The sequence below is a fragment of the Octopus bimaculoides genome, chromosome 2, assembly GCF_001194135.2.
Source record: "Octopus bimaculoides isolate UCB-OBI-ISO-001 chromosome 2, ASM119413v2, whole genome shotgun sequence".
Taxonomy (NCBI): Eukaryota; Metazoa; Mollusca; class Cephalopoda; order Octopoda; family Octopodidae; genus Octopus; species Octopus bimaculoides.
Window position 1 is genome coordinate 91922705 of NC_068982.1, and position 18119 is coordinate 91940823.

General features: G+C 36.5%; 1 protein-coding gene across 4 annotated transcripts in view; it reads right to left on the bottom strand.

Moving 5' to 3' along the window:
• LOC106873936 (neuroepithelial cell-transforming gene 1 protein) overlaps positions 1-18119 on the bottom strand; it is a 93970-nt gene that overhangs the window by 38955 nt on the left and 36896 nt on the right. For all 4 annotated transcript variants that reach the window (XM_052978437.1, XM_052978436.1, XM_052978438.1 and 1 more), the window contains 4 exons: positions 16914-17081; positions 13054-13206; positions 9606-9689; positions 416-561 (listed from right to left, as the gene is read on the bottom strand). In XM_052978437.1, coding sequence (XP_052834397.1) covers positions 416-561; positions 9606-9689; positions 13054-13206; positions 16914-17081 — 551 coding nt within the window. The remainder of the gene's footprint in view (positions 1-415; positions 562-9605; positions 9690-13053; positions 13207-16913; positions 17082-18119) is intronic.

The window sequence follows — 18119 nt, forward strand, 5'->3', positions numbered from 1 at the left end:
TCTCTCTTTCTCTCTCTGTGAAAGTATCTGTCACTACAGTATCGAAATGTGATTGTTTCAGTTAGTGGAATAGTTTCATTTTTAAAGTGAAAGTATTTGACATGAGTGTTTTTGTTTCACTTTTGACACGTAATACTTAAATAGTGGAGGAGATATTATGTTGCCGTGTGCTCGAACTCTGCAAGAAGTTAATAATTTTTTTTGACTAAAACACAACTGGAACCCTAAGTAAGGCATGTGTAAAGTTTGAATGAAATTGGTTGCGTAGTTCTCGAGTTTTAGGGATTCACACAGACAGACAGACAGACACACATTCTCATTTTTATATATATAGATATGTGAATGCCATGAGAGTTCAATAGGAATAACAAGACTTAGAAAATTGTAAAGTTTGAATGTAATGCTTAATACTTACTTCATAATTCTTTGTACAGGGATCATTAGAAAAGATTTTAGATTCATACGCCGGAGTAGACTATTTTCAGCCTGCGATACTTGCAGGAATGCCCGGAGAACTTCTCGATCTCTTTCGAGCTGTTCTAAGATTTCTATTGCAGATGTCTGTTGAAAGAAAATGAAAGAACTGAGCCATTATCATTTTTTTTTTGTTTGTTTTTGTATTTTCTCTTTTGGGAGTTTTCTGAATCTGATTTCTCCACATAAAGTCAATACAAAAAAACTGAGTAGTAAACTGAAAGGAAATGTCAACTGAATGCAAAAAATCTAAGGATTAGACCTAAGAATCATTTAAAATATTAAAACTAATTTAAAGTCAAGCACAAATGACATGTATGACAGAAAATGAGTAAAGTAGTGACTGGTAGGACTCTAACCCCATCTTATGGTTGATACCTTGATATGTAGTTTCAGTTTCCTTCTAGTTCCTCTCTTCTTGTTGCTCTTTCAAATAAAGTCTATAAGTGGTGCTCTATCATAAAGATGGTGTTTCACAGTGGCGTCAAACATGATAATACAATGAACTCTTTTGTTTCTGCATTCACACCTAGCTTAATTACTTTAGCAGTGATAAAAAAACATATACCAAATTTCATCTGGCAGGTTAAGACCTTTTGATTAAATCTAATCATTCACAACACCTTGTGGTTGTAGATGATCCCTTCATGAAGAAAATTTTCTTTATTTAAGGTGGAAAGGTGTGATTTAGAGAGATTTAGCTCTGTTTCTAGCAGAATGAGTAACCATGTAGAGGTTTCATTAGCTCTTCTATTATACTGCAGCACTAATTTTAAGATTTCCAAAGGCTCAAAGCTATGACAGAAGCAATCATATTTCATCCCCATTTTGACAATTTTTATCTCTACTTATCAAAAAAAGAGCACAGATGACTATAAGAATCAAACAGAAAGTAAAAATTTATATCAACGATGTCTCAAGCAATCAGCGTGTCATCGTCATTGTTGTCATCATCACTGTTGTCATTGTCATTTTTATGTCTCCTTAGCATGCATTCTACAATCTAGTGATATCATTCATAGCCTAGTGGTGTCTACACTCATATTGTCTATAAAGAGAATTTCTTCTCTCAAACCAATTTATGCAGTCTATGGTCTTTGCATGTCCTAGTGTACTTGGACGTGTTAAATATGACTGTATCTGTCAATTTACCATTTATATCTACAAAGACCTAGAATAAAACATGCAGTAATAAGTTGTGTGATGCAGAGTGTGTTTGAATGAAATACCTCTTGAAACCACTTGAGGAGACACATCTACACTGAGGGATACACCTAAATCAGTTGTGCAGCATCCCATCAGCAAGAGAGTAATGCTAGATGGATCGAAATGATTGTAGTAATCAATAAAGATTCTCATATCTTCTATTTTCCATTTTTTCCATTAATTATATATATATATCATTATCATCATAGTTTAATGTCCGCTTTCCATGCTAGCATGGGTTGGACGATTTGACTGAGGACTGGCAAGCCAGAAGGCTGCACCAGGCTCCAATCTGATCTGGCAGAGTTTCTACAGCTGGATGCCCTTCCTAACGCCAACCACTCCGAGAGTGTAGTGGGTGCTTTTACGTGCCACCGGTACGAGGGCCAGTCACACGGTACTGACAATAGCCTCGCTTAAAAGGTGTTTTTTACATGCCACCTGCACGGGAGCCAGTCAAGCAGCACTGGCAACAACCTCGCTCGAATGATTTTTTAACGTGCCACCAGCACAAGTGTTAAAAAGCAACACTGGTAATGATTACGCTCAAATGGTGCTATTTACGGGCCACTAGCACGGAAGCCAGACAGCTTCTCTGGCAATGAACATGCTCGACAGTGCTGTTAGTGCCAGTCATCGAGTACAGTTCAATTACGATTTCAATTACGATATATATATATATATATATATATATATATATATATATGATGGGATGCTGAAAAGTTCCTGGCTTCAAGGTCATTGTGAAAGGCTTGGTTGGAGGCTCAACAATTTTCTTTGATTATGTATGCTTATATGTATGTATGTATGTGTGTTTGTATGTATGTCTATATGTCTCTGTTTAGCATTTGGACACAACACACCACCCATTTTTTGCAGTATAAAATGCTCCATACCTTCCCATGCACCTATGCACAGAAACATATCATATGTACACCACATACTTAGTCACACACACCCACATCCAGTCCACACATACACTGATACACTCACACATGCACACAAGCACACACACACACACATTCACACTAACACACATTGCCCATCCCAACCCTGTAAACAGCCTCATACACACATACACATGTACATATGCACTACCCATGCATCTCTGACACTTAGACACACACAAACATGTGCACAAAGAAGCCCACACAAGGATATAAAACATACGCACATTCTTGCACACACACACGCACACACACATGCTCTCTCTCTCTCTCCCTGTTTCCCTCTCTTCTTTGTACATGTACACACATACAAAAATTATATATATTTAGGCACAGGCGTAGCTGTGTAATAAGAAACTTGCTTCCCACTGCATGGGAAAATGTCTTCTACTATAGCCTCAGGCCAACCAAAGCCTTGTGAGTGAATTTAGTAGACAGAAACTGAAAGAAGCTCGTTGAGTGTGCGTGTGTGTGTGTGTGTGTGCCTTTGTGTCTGTATTTGTCCCCCATCACCACTTGATGACTGGTGTTGGTGTGTTTACATCCCAGTAAGTTAGTGGTTCAACAAAAGAGTCCAACAGAATAAGTACCAGGTTTAAAAATTAAGTCCTGGGGTAGATTTGCTCAACAAAAACCCTTCTAAGCAGTGCTCCATCATGGCCACAGTTAACTGACTGAAACGAGTAAAAGAATAAAAGAATACCCACTACACTCTCAGAATAGTTGGCGTTAGGAAGGGCATCCAGCTATAGAAACTTTGCCAGATCAGATTGAGCCTGGTGCAACCTTCTGGCTCACTAGTCCTCAGTCAAACCATCCAACCCATGACAGCATGGAAAGTGGCCATTAAATGACAACGATGACGATGATAATGATATAATGTTAAGGTTATTTCTCGAGAAACTGATTTTTTGCTACAACATTTCTTATTGAGACATCAGATGTAAACAAATAATGAGACAAAAGACAAAAGCAGGTAATGAGTGTATGTGCCATATTTCAAGGGTTTTTACCCCTTCATCAGCACCCACTCTTGCCTCCGAACACATTGCCAATAGAGCCACCACATACAGCGGTGTTAAGTTATTGGGTATACCAATTTACATATTAAACACATTCCTGGAGCTGGAATGCAAACATTAATGACTTGTAGGCCCATGGTATTCCGCTGTGCAACCATAATATACTATAGAGCATATTAAATGTTTTTATAAGCCAAACACCATGTTCTACTGCGTTGGCAGTGCTCTTTACATTATTTTGTTAAGGTTATTTCTACAGAAATTATAGCCAACAATGACTCTTTGCTACAATGTTTCGTATCGAAACATTTGATGTAAACAAACAATGAGATTGAAGACAAAAATAGGTAATGAGTGCATATGCTATATTTCAGTGAGTTTCGCCCCTTCATCAGCAGCCGTCTAATGTTAATGGTAATGCTTACATACCAGCTCCAGGAATGCGTTTAATATGAAAATTAGTATACCCAATAGCTTAACTTAATGTGGTGGCTATATAAGCAATGTGTTCAGGTGAGAGTGAGTTAGATGGGTGCTGATGAAGGGGCAAAATCCCCTGAAATATGGCATATGCACTCATTACCCAATTTTGTCTTCAATCTCATTGTTTGTTTACATCTGATGTTTCAATACGAAACGTTGTAGCAAAAATTCGGTGCTGGCTATAATTTCTGTAGCTATAACCTTAACAAGATAATGTAAAGAGCACTGCTAATGCAGTTGAACGTGGTGTTGACTTATAAAAACATTTGATATACTTTATAGTATATTACAGTTGCATAATGGAACACCACATGCCTACAAGTCATTAATAATTTCTACTATAGGCACAAGGCCTGAAATTTGGGGGGAGGGGGCTAGTCGATTATATCGACACCAGTGCTTCACTGGTACTTATTTTACCGACCCCGAAAGGATGATAGGCAAAGTCAACCTCAGCGGAATTTGAAATCAGAATGTAACAACGGGCGAAATACCGCTAAGCATTTCACTCACTCGTTGATGCTGCATCGAAGAGGCCAGGGAATAGAAGAAAGAAGACATGCACCCAACACCAGAGCTGAAGACACCTCCGAAAAGGGGGGCCCCGCCACGTCAAAACGGTAGAGGAGTAGGGGCCGAAACCGGACATGGTTCCTCCTGATGTCTTCAGCTAACTGAATCCTAATCCACCAAGGGAAGGTATGTTGGAAGAAAGTAATTCAACAACGCAGGTTGATGAACCGTAAGACGTGTGGCCAGAACCTCCTGGAAAATAACCATAGCAACGGACATTCCACAGTTGAATTAGAACAGTCACAAACAATGGTAGAGGAGTAGGGGCCGAAACCGGACATGGTTCCTCCTGATGATGTCTTGAGCTAACTGGATCCTATAAAGGAGCTGTTGTGGTAGCAGACCACGAAACATGGTTGAAATTCCCCATGATTCTGCCGACACACATATACATATACACTTCACACACATGTAGCCACACACACACGTACACATTCACACGTGCATGTTCTCACACATACACACCAAATATGTATTTTTCTGCCTTCAAAGACCACATTGTTTTCTCTCTCCAACTTCTTGTCAGTATTTTGTAAATTATGTAGCTACTCCCATGCTTTTCTTCTGACTCTCTCTTCCTATTTCCTATTCTTTTGTTCCTCCCTCCATTTCCTCTACTCCTTACTTTCTCCTACATATATGACAGTGCAAGCACTCTTTCACTATGAACACCCATTTTGTTGTTGTTGTTGTTGTTGTTTTTGAATTTGTCATTCATTATGGTTTTGCCTGTCATCATTATCATCCTCATCATCATTATCATGACCATCATCATCATCATCATTAAAGTCAATTTTTCATGCTGGCATAGATAAGGAAGTTTGACAGGAACTGGCAAGTCAAAAGACTGTACCAAGCTCTGCTGTCTGTTTTAGTATGGTTCCTATAGCTGGTTCCTTTTCCTAATGCTAACCTCTTTACAATGTGTACTGTTTATGCATGTATGTATGTATGTGTGTGTATGTGTGTGTGTGCACATGTGCATGTGTGTGTGTATATATGTCTATTCTATTTTTTAATTATTATAAATCTTCCACTGGGAGGGAGCCAGTTTCCGACAAAGATACAAGGTTCTATCTTTGAGATGTAATTAACACAGACAAATTCACATTGGGAACTTGAGAAAAGTCTTGTACGTATAAAATAATGAAGCTGGCTGGATGCAATCCAAAACCAAAAGAAATAATTCACCATCGCTAAAATGTGACAAAGGGTACAGGGAGCACCAGCATTGCTAGAAATAAGAATCAAAAAACACTTTAGTCACTGAAGCACATTTTATATATATATATATATATATACCTACAGACATACACATACATGCATATGTATGGTGGACTTCTTTAAGTTTCTAAATCTACTTACAAGGCTTTGGTAAGTCCTGGGCTATAATAGAAGACACTTGTTTAAGGTGCTTATCCACACCTGTACATGTGTGTGTGTGTGTGTATACATATATATATATATATATATATATATATAAAGATAGTTATGGCTGGTCTATGGGATTACCCAGGTTTTTACATCCATAAAGCTCTTAGTTTTACAGCATCTCACCTTTGTCCATATGTTCTTCAACAACTAGCCACGAGGTCTTTTCTTTGTCCACTTTGAATAGAGGTTAAAGGCCACAGCCCATTAGGGCTTGAGCAGACACTGTAAAGCTAAAAACTTTATGGATGTGAAACCCTGGGTAACCCTATAGACCAGCCATAACTATCTTTATCTAATTACTCTACTGCTCTATAACTTAGAGTGTGCTTCTCTTTTGAATTTGTGATTTACTTACGATATGTGTGTGTGTGTGTGTGTGTGTGTATAGATATGTATGAGGCGAGTTCCTTTTGAGCGTTGGGCTTCACAGAAGCAAAGTGGCTGAGTTCCTTTCGAGTCTTGGGCCCCTAGGAGGCAATGATTGAGACCTTTGGTATCACGTCATGCTTGAGAGGACCCATCAAGCCAAGCAGACACTAGTGTCACACAAATGGTACCCGTGCCAGTGGCACGTAAAAGCACCCATTACACTCTTTGAGTGATTAGTGTTAGGAAGGGCATCCGGCCATAAACAACCATGCCAAATCAGACTGGAGTCTGGTGCAGCCTTCTAGCTTGTCAGCCCTGGTCAAACCATCCAACCTATGCCAGCATGGACAATGGACATTAAATGATGATGATATATATATGTATGTATGCATGTATAACGTTTTATCATTTCCTTGTTTCAGACATTAGATTGCAGCAATGCTGGGGCACTGCCTTGAAGGGTTTCAATCAATCAAATTGACCCCAGTACTTCCTCTAAGTTAAGGGGATGTAAACAAACCAGCATTGATTGTCAAGTGGTGGTGGGGGACAACACACACATATATACACACACACTCACACACACACACACACACACACATGCACACACACACACATGCACACACACACACATACAGAACAGGCATCTTTCAATTTTTGTTGGCCAGATCCACTCACAATGCTTTGGTCAGCCCAAGGGATATAGCAAGTCATGATGCATGTCACTGCATGATAGTTTGGGTGTCAGGCAGTGGGACTGAACCTAGAATGATCTTGTTGAACAGCAAACTTCTTACCACACAGCCACATACACACACACATAGACAGACAGATAAATAGATATACACTCATACATACACATGCATATTCATACATACATCTATGCATACATAGGCACACATATATATATCTGTGTGAATGTTATCCTTTACTTGGAAAAAGAAATAAAGGTTAGTATCAAGAGGAACATGCATGAAGAAATAGACTAAAATGAAACAAAGAAAGAACATGAAGGAATATATATATGAGTGTGTTTGTGTGTTATGGGAATGATAATATTTTGAAAACAAATGTTTTTTTCATAAGAGCATAGAACTCTTTAGCATCATGTTAATCAGTAACTGTTTGAATATCTTTTGACAAATCCCTCAGGCAATTTTCTTTCATACCTTTTATTACTCTTTGTCCCCTTACTTTGACCCATTTCAGCTTATGTTTCTTTTTGTATCTATTAAGGAATAAATTAATCTGAAGAAGGGCTTTTCTGAGTGCTGACATATGCTCAAGCAGCTGACTTCATCAAATCAATCCTGATTCTCAGCTTTTTGAAAACCAAGAAATTCAGAGGAGATATCATATAACTTATTTTATGATTCATCCTATGAAGATGGATCCTGAATCAATGAAAGATGTCCCTGGAAAATTTCCAGTACATCAGGATCTTTAATATAGCTTTCCTACATTAATACATTTTGGTAAAATTTTATTGTTAGACCATCTGTGCCTAGGTTGTATAGCCATTTTAAGTTTTGCTCTAACAAGTGTATGATCTGACCAACAGTCTTCTCCTTTTAAAGAACACACATTAAGTACATTTTTCTTTCTTCTTTGCTTAACAATTACAAAATCAATTAGATGCCACTGCTTGGATTCAGGATGCAATGTTGTAATGTGACATTCTTTTTGTTTAAACTGGGTACTTGATATAAATAAATTCATCTCTGTGCAAAGTTGAAGGAATAGCAAACCATTATCATTCATTTTCCCAACCCCATTCCTTCTAAGATATCTCCAGGTGTTCCAATCAAGTGTCAAAGTCACCAAGCAAAATAATTTTATCAGAATTGGCTATACCATGCAAACATTCTTTTAAAGCTTCATAAAATTCCAAGTTTTGCTTCTTCACTACTATCTAAACTCTGTGCATATGTACTTATAATCATTGCATAGAAATCTTCTCTTGATTTCATATTTTTCTCATTAATACCCTTTGGTAAATCATTCAACTTTGAGTCTATCTCAATGCCAAATTCTACACCCACTTCCATTTGTTGTCCTTCTTCTTTTCATTTCCAGAATATTGTATACCCTGCACCTAGTTCTGTGACCTGACCATTACCCAATAAACATATCTCTGTGAGTGCAGCAACATCTACAGAATAGTTTCATAGTTTGTTAGCAAGAAGGTTGTTTTATGTTTAGAACAAGTTCCTGCATTATCAGCTAATATATGAACATTCCAACAAGAAATCTTAAGTCACATTGGTTGGCTAGTATTACTAATTCTATTGTTTCAACCATAGTATGGACATCTGCTAGCTGCACTAAACTGACCAGATTTTTATGAGGTAAACAGTTTTGGGGTTATCTGTTTTAAAACCTTGAAAATATATTGGTGAGCACCTGAACGAGAAACTGAATCCCACCATTACATCTGGTACACCTCCCAAAATCCCACTCATGTACATGTCATACATACATACATATATTGGCCGTTTTCGTGCGGGTGACACGTAAAAGCACCCACTACACTCTCTGAGTGGTTGGCGTTAGGAAGGGCATCCAGCTGTAGAAACTCTGCCAAATTAGATTGGAGCCTGGTGCTGCCATCCGGTTTCACCAGTCCTCAGTCAAATCGTCCAACCCATGCTAGCATGGAAAGCGGACGTTAAACGATGATGATGATGATGATGATATATACAACAGGTTTGTTTCAGTTTCTGACTACCAAATCCATTCACAAGGCTTTAATCAGCCCAAGGTTATAGTAGAAGCTACTTGCCCAAGGTGCCACACAGTACAACTGAATCAGGAATCATGCGGTTGGGAAGCAAACTTCTTACTACACGGCCATGCCTGCACCTATAGCCAAACCAGTACCAATAGCCATGCATGCACATAACAAGTTTAACTAGTAGATGCAATTGCATTTTATTTAAATGTATCCAAATTCCCCCAATGTTTTTCTGTTTCTCTTTTAACTTTTTATTACTGTTTTTCTTCCTGTTCACAAAATTTTGCGCAGTTTATCTGATAAATTGATCTGACGAATTAAAACATTAGCAGACAAATGAGGGTCAACAGCAATATTGTTTACCTGATTTACACAGTACTTTTCAAAAGCTTGGAACATATGGAAGTATTCTTGAAAAAGTTGACCAATATTGACTTTCTGGTAATCCTGAATAGTAATCAAAAGAAAGGAAATAACTTCAAATCTAAGTGTTATGGAAATTTTCCATTCAAATACTAAGCGACAGTTGACACAGACACTTAATCAGGCATAAATATAACAGTAATATAAATAGTCATATTTCTTTTTTTTGTAATCTTTTATTCATGCTTTAGTCCAATCATTTTCTAGTTTGCAATCTGGGCTTGAGCTTTATTTAAATGAAAGTTTTATGGAAATTTTCCAAGAAAAAAGTGACAAATGACATGAAAATATCCTGTTTGCATGTTATTAAAATGAAAACAAATACTCTAAAAGTCAATAGCAACAACATTCACTAAGATTTTCACTGAATATTCCTTGCACCATTATCATCATCATCATCATCATCATCATCACTGCCATCATCACCACTGCTATCATCATCATTATTTTCAATCCTGGCATGGGCTGAAAAGGTCATCATGGTCTGAGCTACCTCCCATTGAGAGCTATTGGTCCCAAAGACTAGGTACTCATACATGTCATTTGGTTTTATTTCTAAGGACAGATGACCTTCCTAACACCAACCAGAATGTACTGGGTGCATTTTCTCATGGCACCAACACAAGAGAGTTAAACAGTCTTGGTAAGACATGACTTGAGAGACTTCATAACTCTTATAAGACTTTCTCTGCTCATTTAGCCAACCACTTTACACTGTCAACAGTACATGAGGTGGCCTTGTAAATGTAAATTTGGAAATGACAGCAGAAATATCATAAATACATATTTGATAGATGGGGATACAGAAGTAAATGTAGATATAGAAAATATTCAATAAATTAGGGAATATACATTTGTACGAGGGGTGCTGAAAATTTCCTGGCTTTGGGTAAAAGAAAATACAGAAGAATCAATTAATTATGATTTTATTCAACAGATTCACTCTCAGATTCATACACTTATTACAGTGGTCCTTCAATTCTTCTAAGCCTTGTAAAAACATTTGGAAGGCTGGGCCGCCAACCAGATCTTTTATGACACACTTAAGGTCAGGAACTTTTCAGCACCCCCTTGTACAGGTGACAAAGAAGAGGAATAGGAGAGAAAGAAGAGAAAGAAGAGAAAGAACAATGACATGAAAAAGGCTCTTAATGAGTAGGAGGGTAGAAGGAACAAGAATATGATATGAAGAAGGCAGGAGTATGTAGATGCAATCAGAAAGAAGGGGGAGTGATTGGTAACAGCAGATTGATGATGAGATAAAAACAATAGTAAGTAGTGGCTGGGGGGGGGGGCGATTGGTCATAGCAGTAGAGGTTGAGTAAAGCTGGTGGTGAGTGATGAGATAAAGATGAGTATATGGGAGAAATAGCAATAGGAGTGGGTTCAGAGGAGAGCACATACAGACCAGCAGTACAACATAGTGAATTGATTGATTATGGGGAGGTGGTGATGGTGGCCACAGCTGAAAAGCAAGCAAGCAGAGTAATGAGCACAAATGGTGGGGAGATAAGAGATGGAGAGTTATGAGTTTTAAGGAAATGAGCAAGAAGGGGGTTGAACAAGAAACAGATGGAAGAGGTAGGGGTCAAGTATTAAAATAATGGGACAGTAAATGTTGGCCTACCAGTGCAAATATTATTGCAGCCCCTAATCACTACCCTAGAGTTGGTGTACCTGTTGCCATGGTGGACTGGTGTTCTACAGTACTACAAAATACCAATTGGCATGGTCTTTTGTTTTCCCCTTTACAAGATGTAGCATCTTCAGATCAGCTTTCATCGATTTGCCCCATGTCTTTCTTGTAGGTTCCTCTATCTCAGAGTGCTCATCACTCCCTTATGCAGCATGTATTCTCCATATGCATCATATACCCATACTAGCACAATACCTGATTCCCCTTATACTCCGTTTTACTCTCAGTTCATTTGTACTCTGGTAATCAAGTATAATGAATATTCACATTAGACATCCATTAGAACATACTTGTCTCAGTTCTTTCTAGCCTTCTACATCCAAGGCTTGCATCTCACTACCATGTAGCATAGCCTATATTTGCCTTTGGAGGTACTGACTTCTTGAATTTTCTTCAACCCATTCTTACTCTCACTACTTCATTTTCTGAACAACTGCCTCCCTTGCTAATTATGTCACATAGGTTACAGAAGTTATTGACTACTTCCAGTGAGTTAACCAGACATCTAAGACAGTCTGTTTGCAGTGTACTTTTTGTGTGTTTTGCTCCACAGCATTTACCACAAATAAAGCATGCCTTCTCTGGTAGTGTATCTGTGATCACTATATCTTTTGTATGTCTATAGCTCACACTGAATACAGCTTAGTCATTTCTGCATACTGAGTGTGGCTATTTTCCTGACACCAGGTTCCTTTCTTCTTTCATCATCATCGTCGTCATTGTTGTCATTAAAAACCCTAGTTTTACTGTTTACCTTAAGGCCTTTTGATTCCAGGTTTTGCTTCCATGCCTGGAATTTCTCCTAATTCTAATAAAGATTCAACTGTAAGAACTAAATCATCAGCATATAAGTGTTCCCATAAACAGCTAGTATTAAACTTCTCTGTAATGGCTTGTACAATATGATGAATTGGCAAGAGCTGAAAACTGAGCCTTGATGGACCCCTATCTTCACACTAAATTCATTCTCACTTTACTTACTATAGCCTTATACATAACTTGACCAACAGATAATGGAGTGTGGCACTCTGTCAAAGGGTTTACCCAAGTCAACAAATGCCAGTTACAGTTGTTTACTCTTAGCCAAGTATTTCAAGCCGAATTGTATTATTAGGAAAATTGCATCTGTGATACCTCTTTTGAGGCATAACACTGAACTGCATTTCATCTGAACAAACTCCATCTCTGATTACTCGTGCTATGATTCTCTATGTGACCTTTACAGCCTGATCCAAGAATCTGATGGCTCTATAATTTCCTCTCTCTCTAAAGTATCTCCTTTACCCTTGTAGCAGTTTACAATGATACTGCTAGGCCAGTCACTGACTTGATATTATGAGCATCTCAGTGACTATTCTTGTTGGTCCACTTGTTTTCCCTACCTTCTTTTTTTTTAATCACTTTATAGGTCTCATTTCTGTCATCTTGAATTATTGGTCTCCTAGTCAGGTCAACATGAGGTAGCCGCCCTTTATTCTTTATCCCATGCATTCCCATGTTCAACAGCTTCTCTTTATAACATCTCCATGCCTTTTTCTTAACATTAACAACAATGGCAAGGATGCCTTTGTCATTTCAGATATACTTCTCTCTAATGACATCTGTTCTCTCTAACACTCTGTCTCACAATCATGAACAACTCATGCCTCTGATCCTCACATTATAGAATAGGTGAACATAATCATTACTAACCTCATCCTTTTTATTGGAAGCTTCTTGTAATATTCCTGATAGCTGCTTGGTGAATTTTTCATTAACATGAACTAGTTCCTCTAAATTCAAAAATATTGAAGCTAATTCTTTATTTTCCAAAAGATTGGCTTTCTTCATAGGTATATAAAATTCCTGCAATGATAAAAACAATAACAATTTCTTTCATTCATTTTCCTAACCCTTTTGAGATCGTCAATGCCTTCAGCCACCTCTACTTTCATAATACACAATCTCTCTTTTTAAAGTGTTTATATCTAAAGTAAAAACATTTCACTATGAATATATCTAAGAACATTTTGGTAAATTATTTTCCAAATACCAGCTTAATAATGAAGAAGTTTAAGTATTCTATTAAATCCCTTCACATATTTCATTATTTTCAAAATTAAATAAGGAAGCATGGGTGACGAATTTCATTAAAAAATATACCACATGAAGACTAAAAGAAAAGATTCAATTTTAACCCTTTGATGCCAACCTGCTGACTTTGCACCAAAATGTTAAGCCATAATTATTACTATTATTATTTTTCTTTGTAACTCAGGTTTTGTTGGAACTCCTGGAATCTTGCATGCAAAGTGGGTTTACTACCTGCAGCCTACAGTACCATGCTATGTTCTTTTCAACTATCTAATATTTTCCTGATTATTCTGGCCATGCCAAAAGAAGTGAACCTGCTGTAACAGTTCTTCTGGACACTCTATCCTGATTTCCTTTATATTCCTCTTGATGCCTTCTGATATTGTCTCCAAGGACCCAATAATAATTGGCGGACCCAATCATAATTGGCACATTATTGTTATTATTATTATTATTATTATTATTATTATTATTATTATTATTATTATTATTATTATTGTTGTTGTTGTTGTCCATCACTGCATTCTGAGTTCAAATTCTACTGAGATCGACTTTGCTTTGCATCCTTTCAGGGTTGATAAATTAAGTACCAGTGAAATACTGGAGTCAGTGTGATCAACTGGTCCCCTCCCCAAAAATTTCAGGCCTTATGCTTTTAGTAGAAAGGATTGTTATTATTATTATTATCATTATTATTATTATTATTTGGGGGGGGGGGGGTAAGGTGGTGATTTGGTAGAATTGTTTGAGTGAGATCAGTCAAAATGCATTGTAATTTATGTTCTAACTCAGTGCATTCTGAGTTCAAATTCTGCAACAGTCACCTTTGCTTTTCATTTCTCTAAAGTATTATTTTTTGTTTCTTTACAATTATTGATTTGCATTTGTTAAAGATGAACATTAACTGTACTGATGTCATCAATCGTTGAGGGCCAACAAAATCATGAATTCAGTCCCCTCCCTCCAGACTTTTATATTCAAGAAAATAAAATGGAAAACAAGATGTAAAATAAATAAAAAGTAAAACCAAAAATTTAATAATCAACAATGTAGTTATAGATATGATAGGGGTTGTTAATGATATAAGAAGTATAACTAAATTCATTTAGCCCTTTTGATACCAACCCGCCTGAAGCCACCTCTGGCTCTGTAGTATAAATGTCTGGTTTTCAAAAGTTCTAAATTAAAATCTTCCACCAAACCTTAGTCACAATTTATGTTCTTAACACTAACTTAATGACAACTAAGTTATTTTACTAAATTCTTTGTTATACTTAAAATTAATTGAAAGAAACACAGAGTATCTCAACAGAAATATGGTAAAAAAAAAAGGGTTAATCCAGGACATTTCTAACACTCTCCTTGTCTCTTGAGCTATTAATGAGAATAGTATTGATTCTACTGGATACCATTTGTATAATAATTAGTAATATGAGACTATGAGACTTCTGGTGGTTTGCTGTGATTTAGAAGACATGTCAAGTCAAGTAAAATTGTGGTTATCTTTGCATACAGGCATGTCCCCTATATCCTTCTTCAGCTGACAGCTGAGTGATCCTAATCTTGTGGGCTCATGGGTGTCAATGCTACTTAAAAAAAATACCTGTGTCAGTGTCACATTAAAGTACCCATGCCAGTGCTGCATAAAATATCCCAATACACTCCATAAAGTGGTTGGCATTAGGAAGAGCATCTGGAAGTTTCTCTGAGACAAAATAGTGTCATTCCATGTTTGTAGTCAGATTGTAGGTGTTATACCCACCGGTACTTTAAAAGAAGATTGTTTAAATAACAAACTAGTATAAACCCTTGATCCCCACTGCCAAACAAATTACTGACTAATCACAAGTTAATCAGGGAGTTTCTACACCAGTGGTTCCCAACTTGAGCTGCCTGCATCCTCTGTAAATGCAAGATGCATTTTAAAGGATGTGACAAAGATGGAAAGTATATCGTCGTCATCATTGGCAGTGGCAGCATTTAACATCTGTTTTCTATGCTGGCATGGGTTTAATAGAAGCCGACAGACCAGAGAACTGCACTATACCAAGCTCCAGGTTCTGATTTGGCATGGTTTCTATGGTTGAATGTCCTTCCTAATACCAACCACTTTACAGAGTCTACTGGGTGCATTTTATGTGGCACCAGTACTAGTGAAGTCACCAAGTAACTTGCAAGACAAACCCCATAACTGAGTGGACACAGTACTGAGGGAGATGGCTTAATGTCAGGTGATGAAATGTTACAGTATGATAGAAACAGATATCTTACAGTAAAAAAAAGGTACATGGCTACCCCAATTGGAAAATGAGAGATAGTAGTCATGAAGAGGTGTAAGGGTGTGTCCCTAAATCACTAGTAGATGAATATAAGAGAATTGGTCTAGTGGATTAGACAAGGTGAATGGGGAAGTAAGTTCATGAAAGTGTGAAAAGAGAGTGGTAATCTCTTATCAGAATAGACTTATTAATTAACTCTTAAAAATAACTTTATTCTAATAAATGCATCTACATCTTTATTATTCAACATATGTAGATTTAGTCCTTAGTAAGTTATAACCCATAAGTGTGTCTTCATTCCTCTTGTAATAGCATACTTGTGTGAATTTGGTTTGAATTCTCTTTTGTCAGTCAAGACAAAATCTACAAATCACCTGAATCCACAAGTAAGACCTGTAGATTGCAATCAGTTCCATAAAAGTTCCATGTTTTGATAAAATCATGAATGAGAAGTAAGAACAAAGAAGTTGTGCATTTTCTGCTTGTAATTGTGATTAATTTCAGTGTTTACAGATTTTTCTAATTGTTTGATTTACATTTGTATTTTAGACATTGAGTCAAGTTTGTAGGGAGTGATCTACAGATGCAGGGAATCTAGTACGTTGGAAACCACTGCTCTACACAGACGTTCAACATGCTAGAAATAGCAGCTCAATTCCCTCGTATCATATCCTGCCATATGTTAAAAAGGAAGAACACGTTAATAGACAATGTTCTAGACATACAAAAAAGATGAGGTAGCCATGGCTAGAATGCTTTTGATCACAGGCCTACTGAATCAGATCTGATGTTGGGCTAAAAAGGAACAACATAAACAAATTACATCCAATAGTTGAATTACTGAACATTTGGTTAAAGTTCAAACTTCACTATTGTTATAGTTGTTTCATGATCTTGCATAAGACACATAACTCCACTCACTTCAGTCTCCTTGCCTGATGTCAGGGTTCATCCCCTCTTGATAATTGAGGGGTTAGTAATGATAGAATAGTTCAACAATATAGAAATATTTGTCGATTCCATGAGCAACAACAAATTATTTTTGCTAAAGTTTTCAAAAATAAAAGACAACTTCTGCACAATACAGGAAAGTAATTCTCCAATAAATCTGTTCTACAGAAAGCATGCAAATGTCCACAAAGGGAGAAAGAAATCATGACTGAGAATCAATAAAACTGAAGAAAGCTGGTAGAAATTTACCTCCAAAATAATTTTAAGGTCTCTGCCATAGTTGACTTCTGTCTGTACAATTTCTTGAATGGTTTCTTTACGCTCAGTCCGTCTTGAAAGACACTGCTGACAAACGGTTTCATTGTTACTGGAAGTTTTATAAACCACAACTTCTGCACACTCACAGCAAATCAACCGCTTTTGGAAAAATAAATCAAATAAAGGTATATTATTTCACTCGTAAAAAGGTCATAATTACTTTCTAAAAACAGTTAACATAATATTTGATACTATAGACACAAGAACATGGAAAAGAGCAGTTATTGTGATTATTTTGCTGTATATATATATATATATATATATATATATATATATATATATATATATATATATATATATATATATAATAATTTTCCAGAGGAATATGAAAATTTTAAAGTTAAAACCCTTATAATATATATATATATATATATATATATATACATACATACATACATACATACATACATACATACATACATACATAGGTTAGTAGAGTTAGCAGTTGGAATAACCGTCTCAAGGATAAGAATATGCATTTTACTACCAGTATAAATTACCTATGTTAACCCTGGGCATACATATGCAAGCATATTATGCTCAAAGGATACAGGCAATAACAAAAATAAACAAGATTTCATCAGGAATCAAATTTAAATTAAGCAGAAAATGGAGAAATCTTGATCAACAACAATTGACTACCATCAATTATTATTTTTTAATACAAAACTTTATCCCATCTAACAGCCATTTCTGCTTCCAATGTCCCACAGTGCTGCTAAAGAAAATTCTGAGAATAATATTCATCATATTCTATAGCACATTCAATCTGGAATGAGTAAAGAAAAATACATAAAATAAAAGAAAAGAAAAGAGCCTTGAGAGGAGGAAAGAAGGCTTAATATATTTGAATCATACCATTTTGCAGTGTAACGCTTCAGGCTGTTGAGTAAATGATGAAGCGTTACACTGCAAAATGGTATGATACAAATATATTAAGCCTTCATTGCTTCTCTCAAGGTTCTTTATCTTTTCTTTTCTTTTACTCTGATGAAGCTCCATGTTCCAGATCGAATGTGCTATAAAATATGACGAATATTATTCTCAGAATTTTCTTTAGCAGTGGTGTGGAACATTGGAAGCAGAAACGGCTGTTAGATGGGATAAAGTTTTGTATTAAAAAATAATAATTGATAT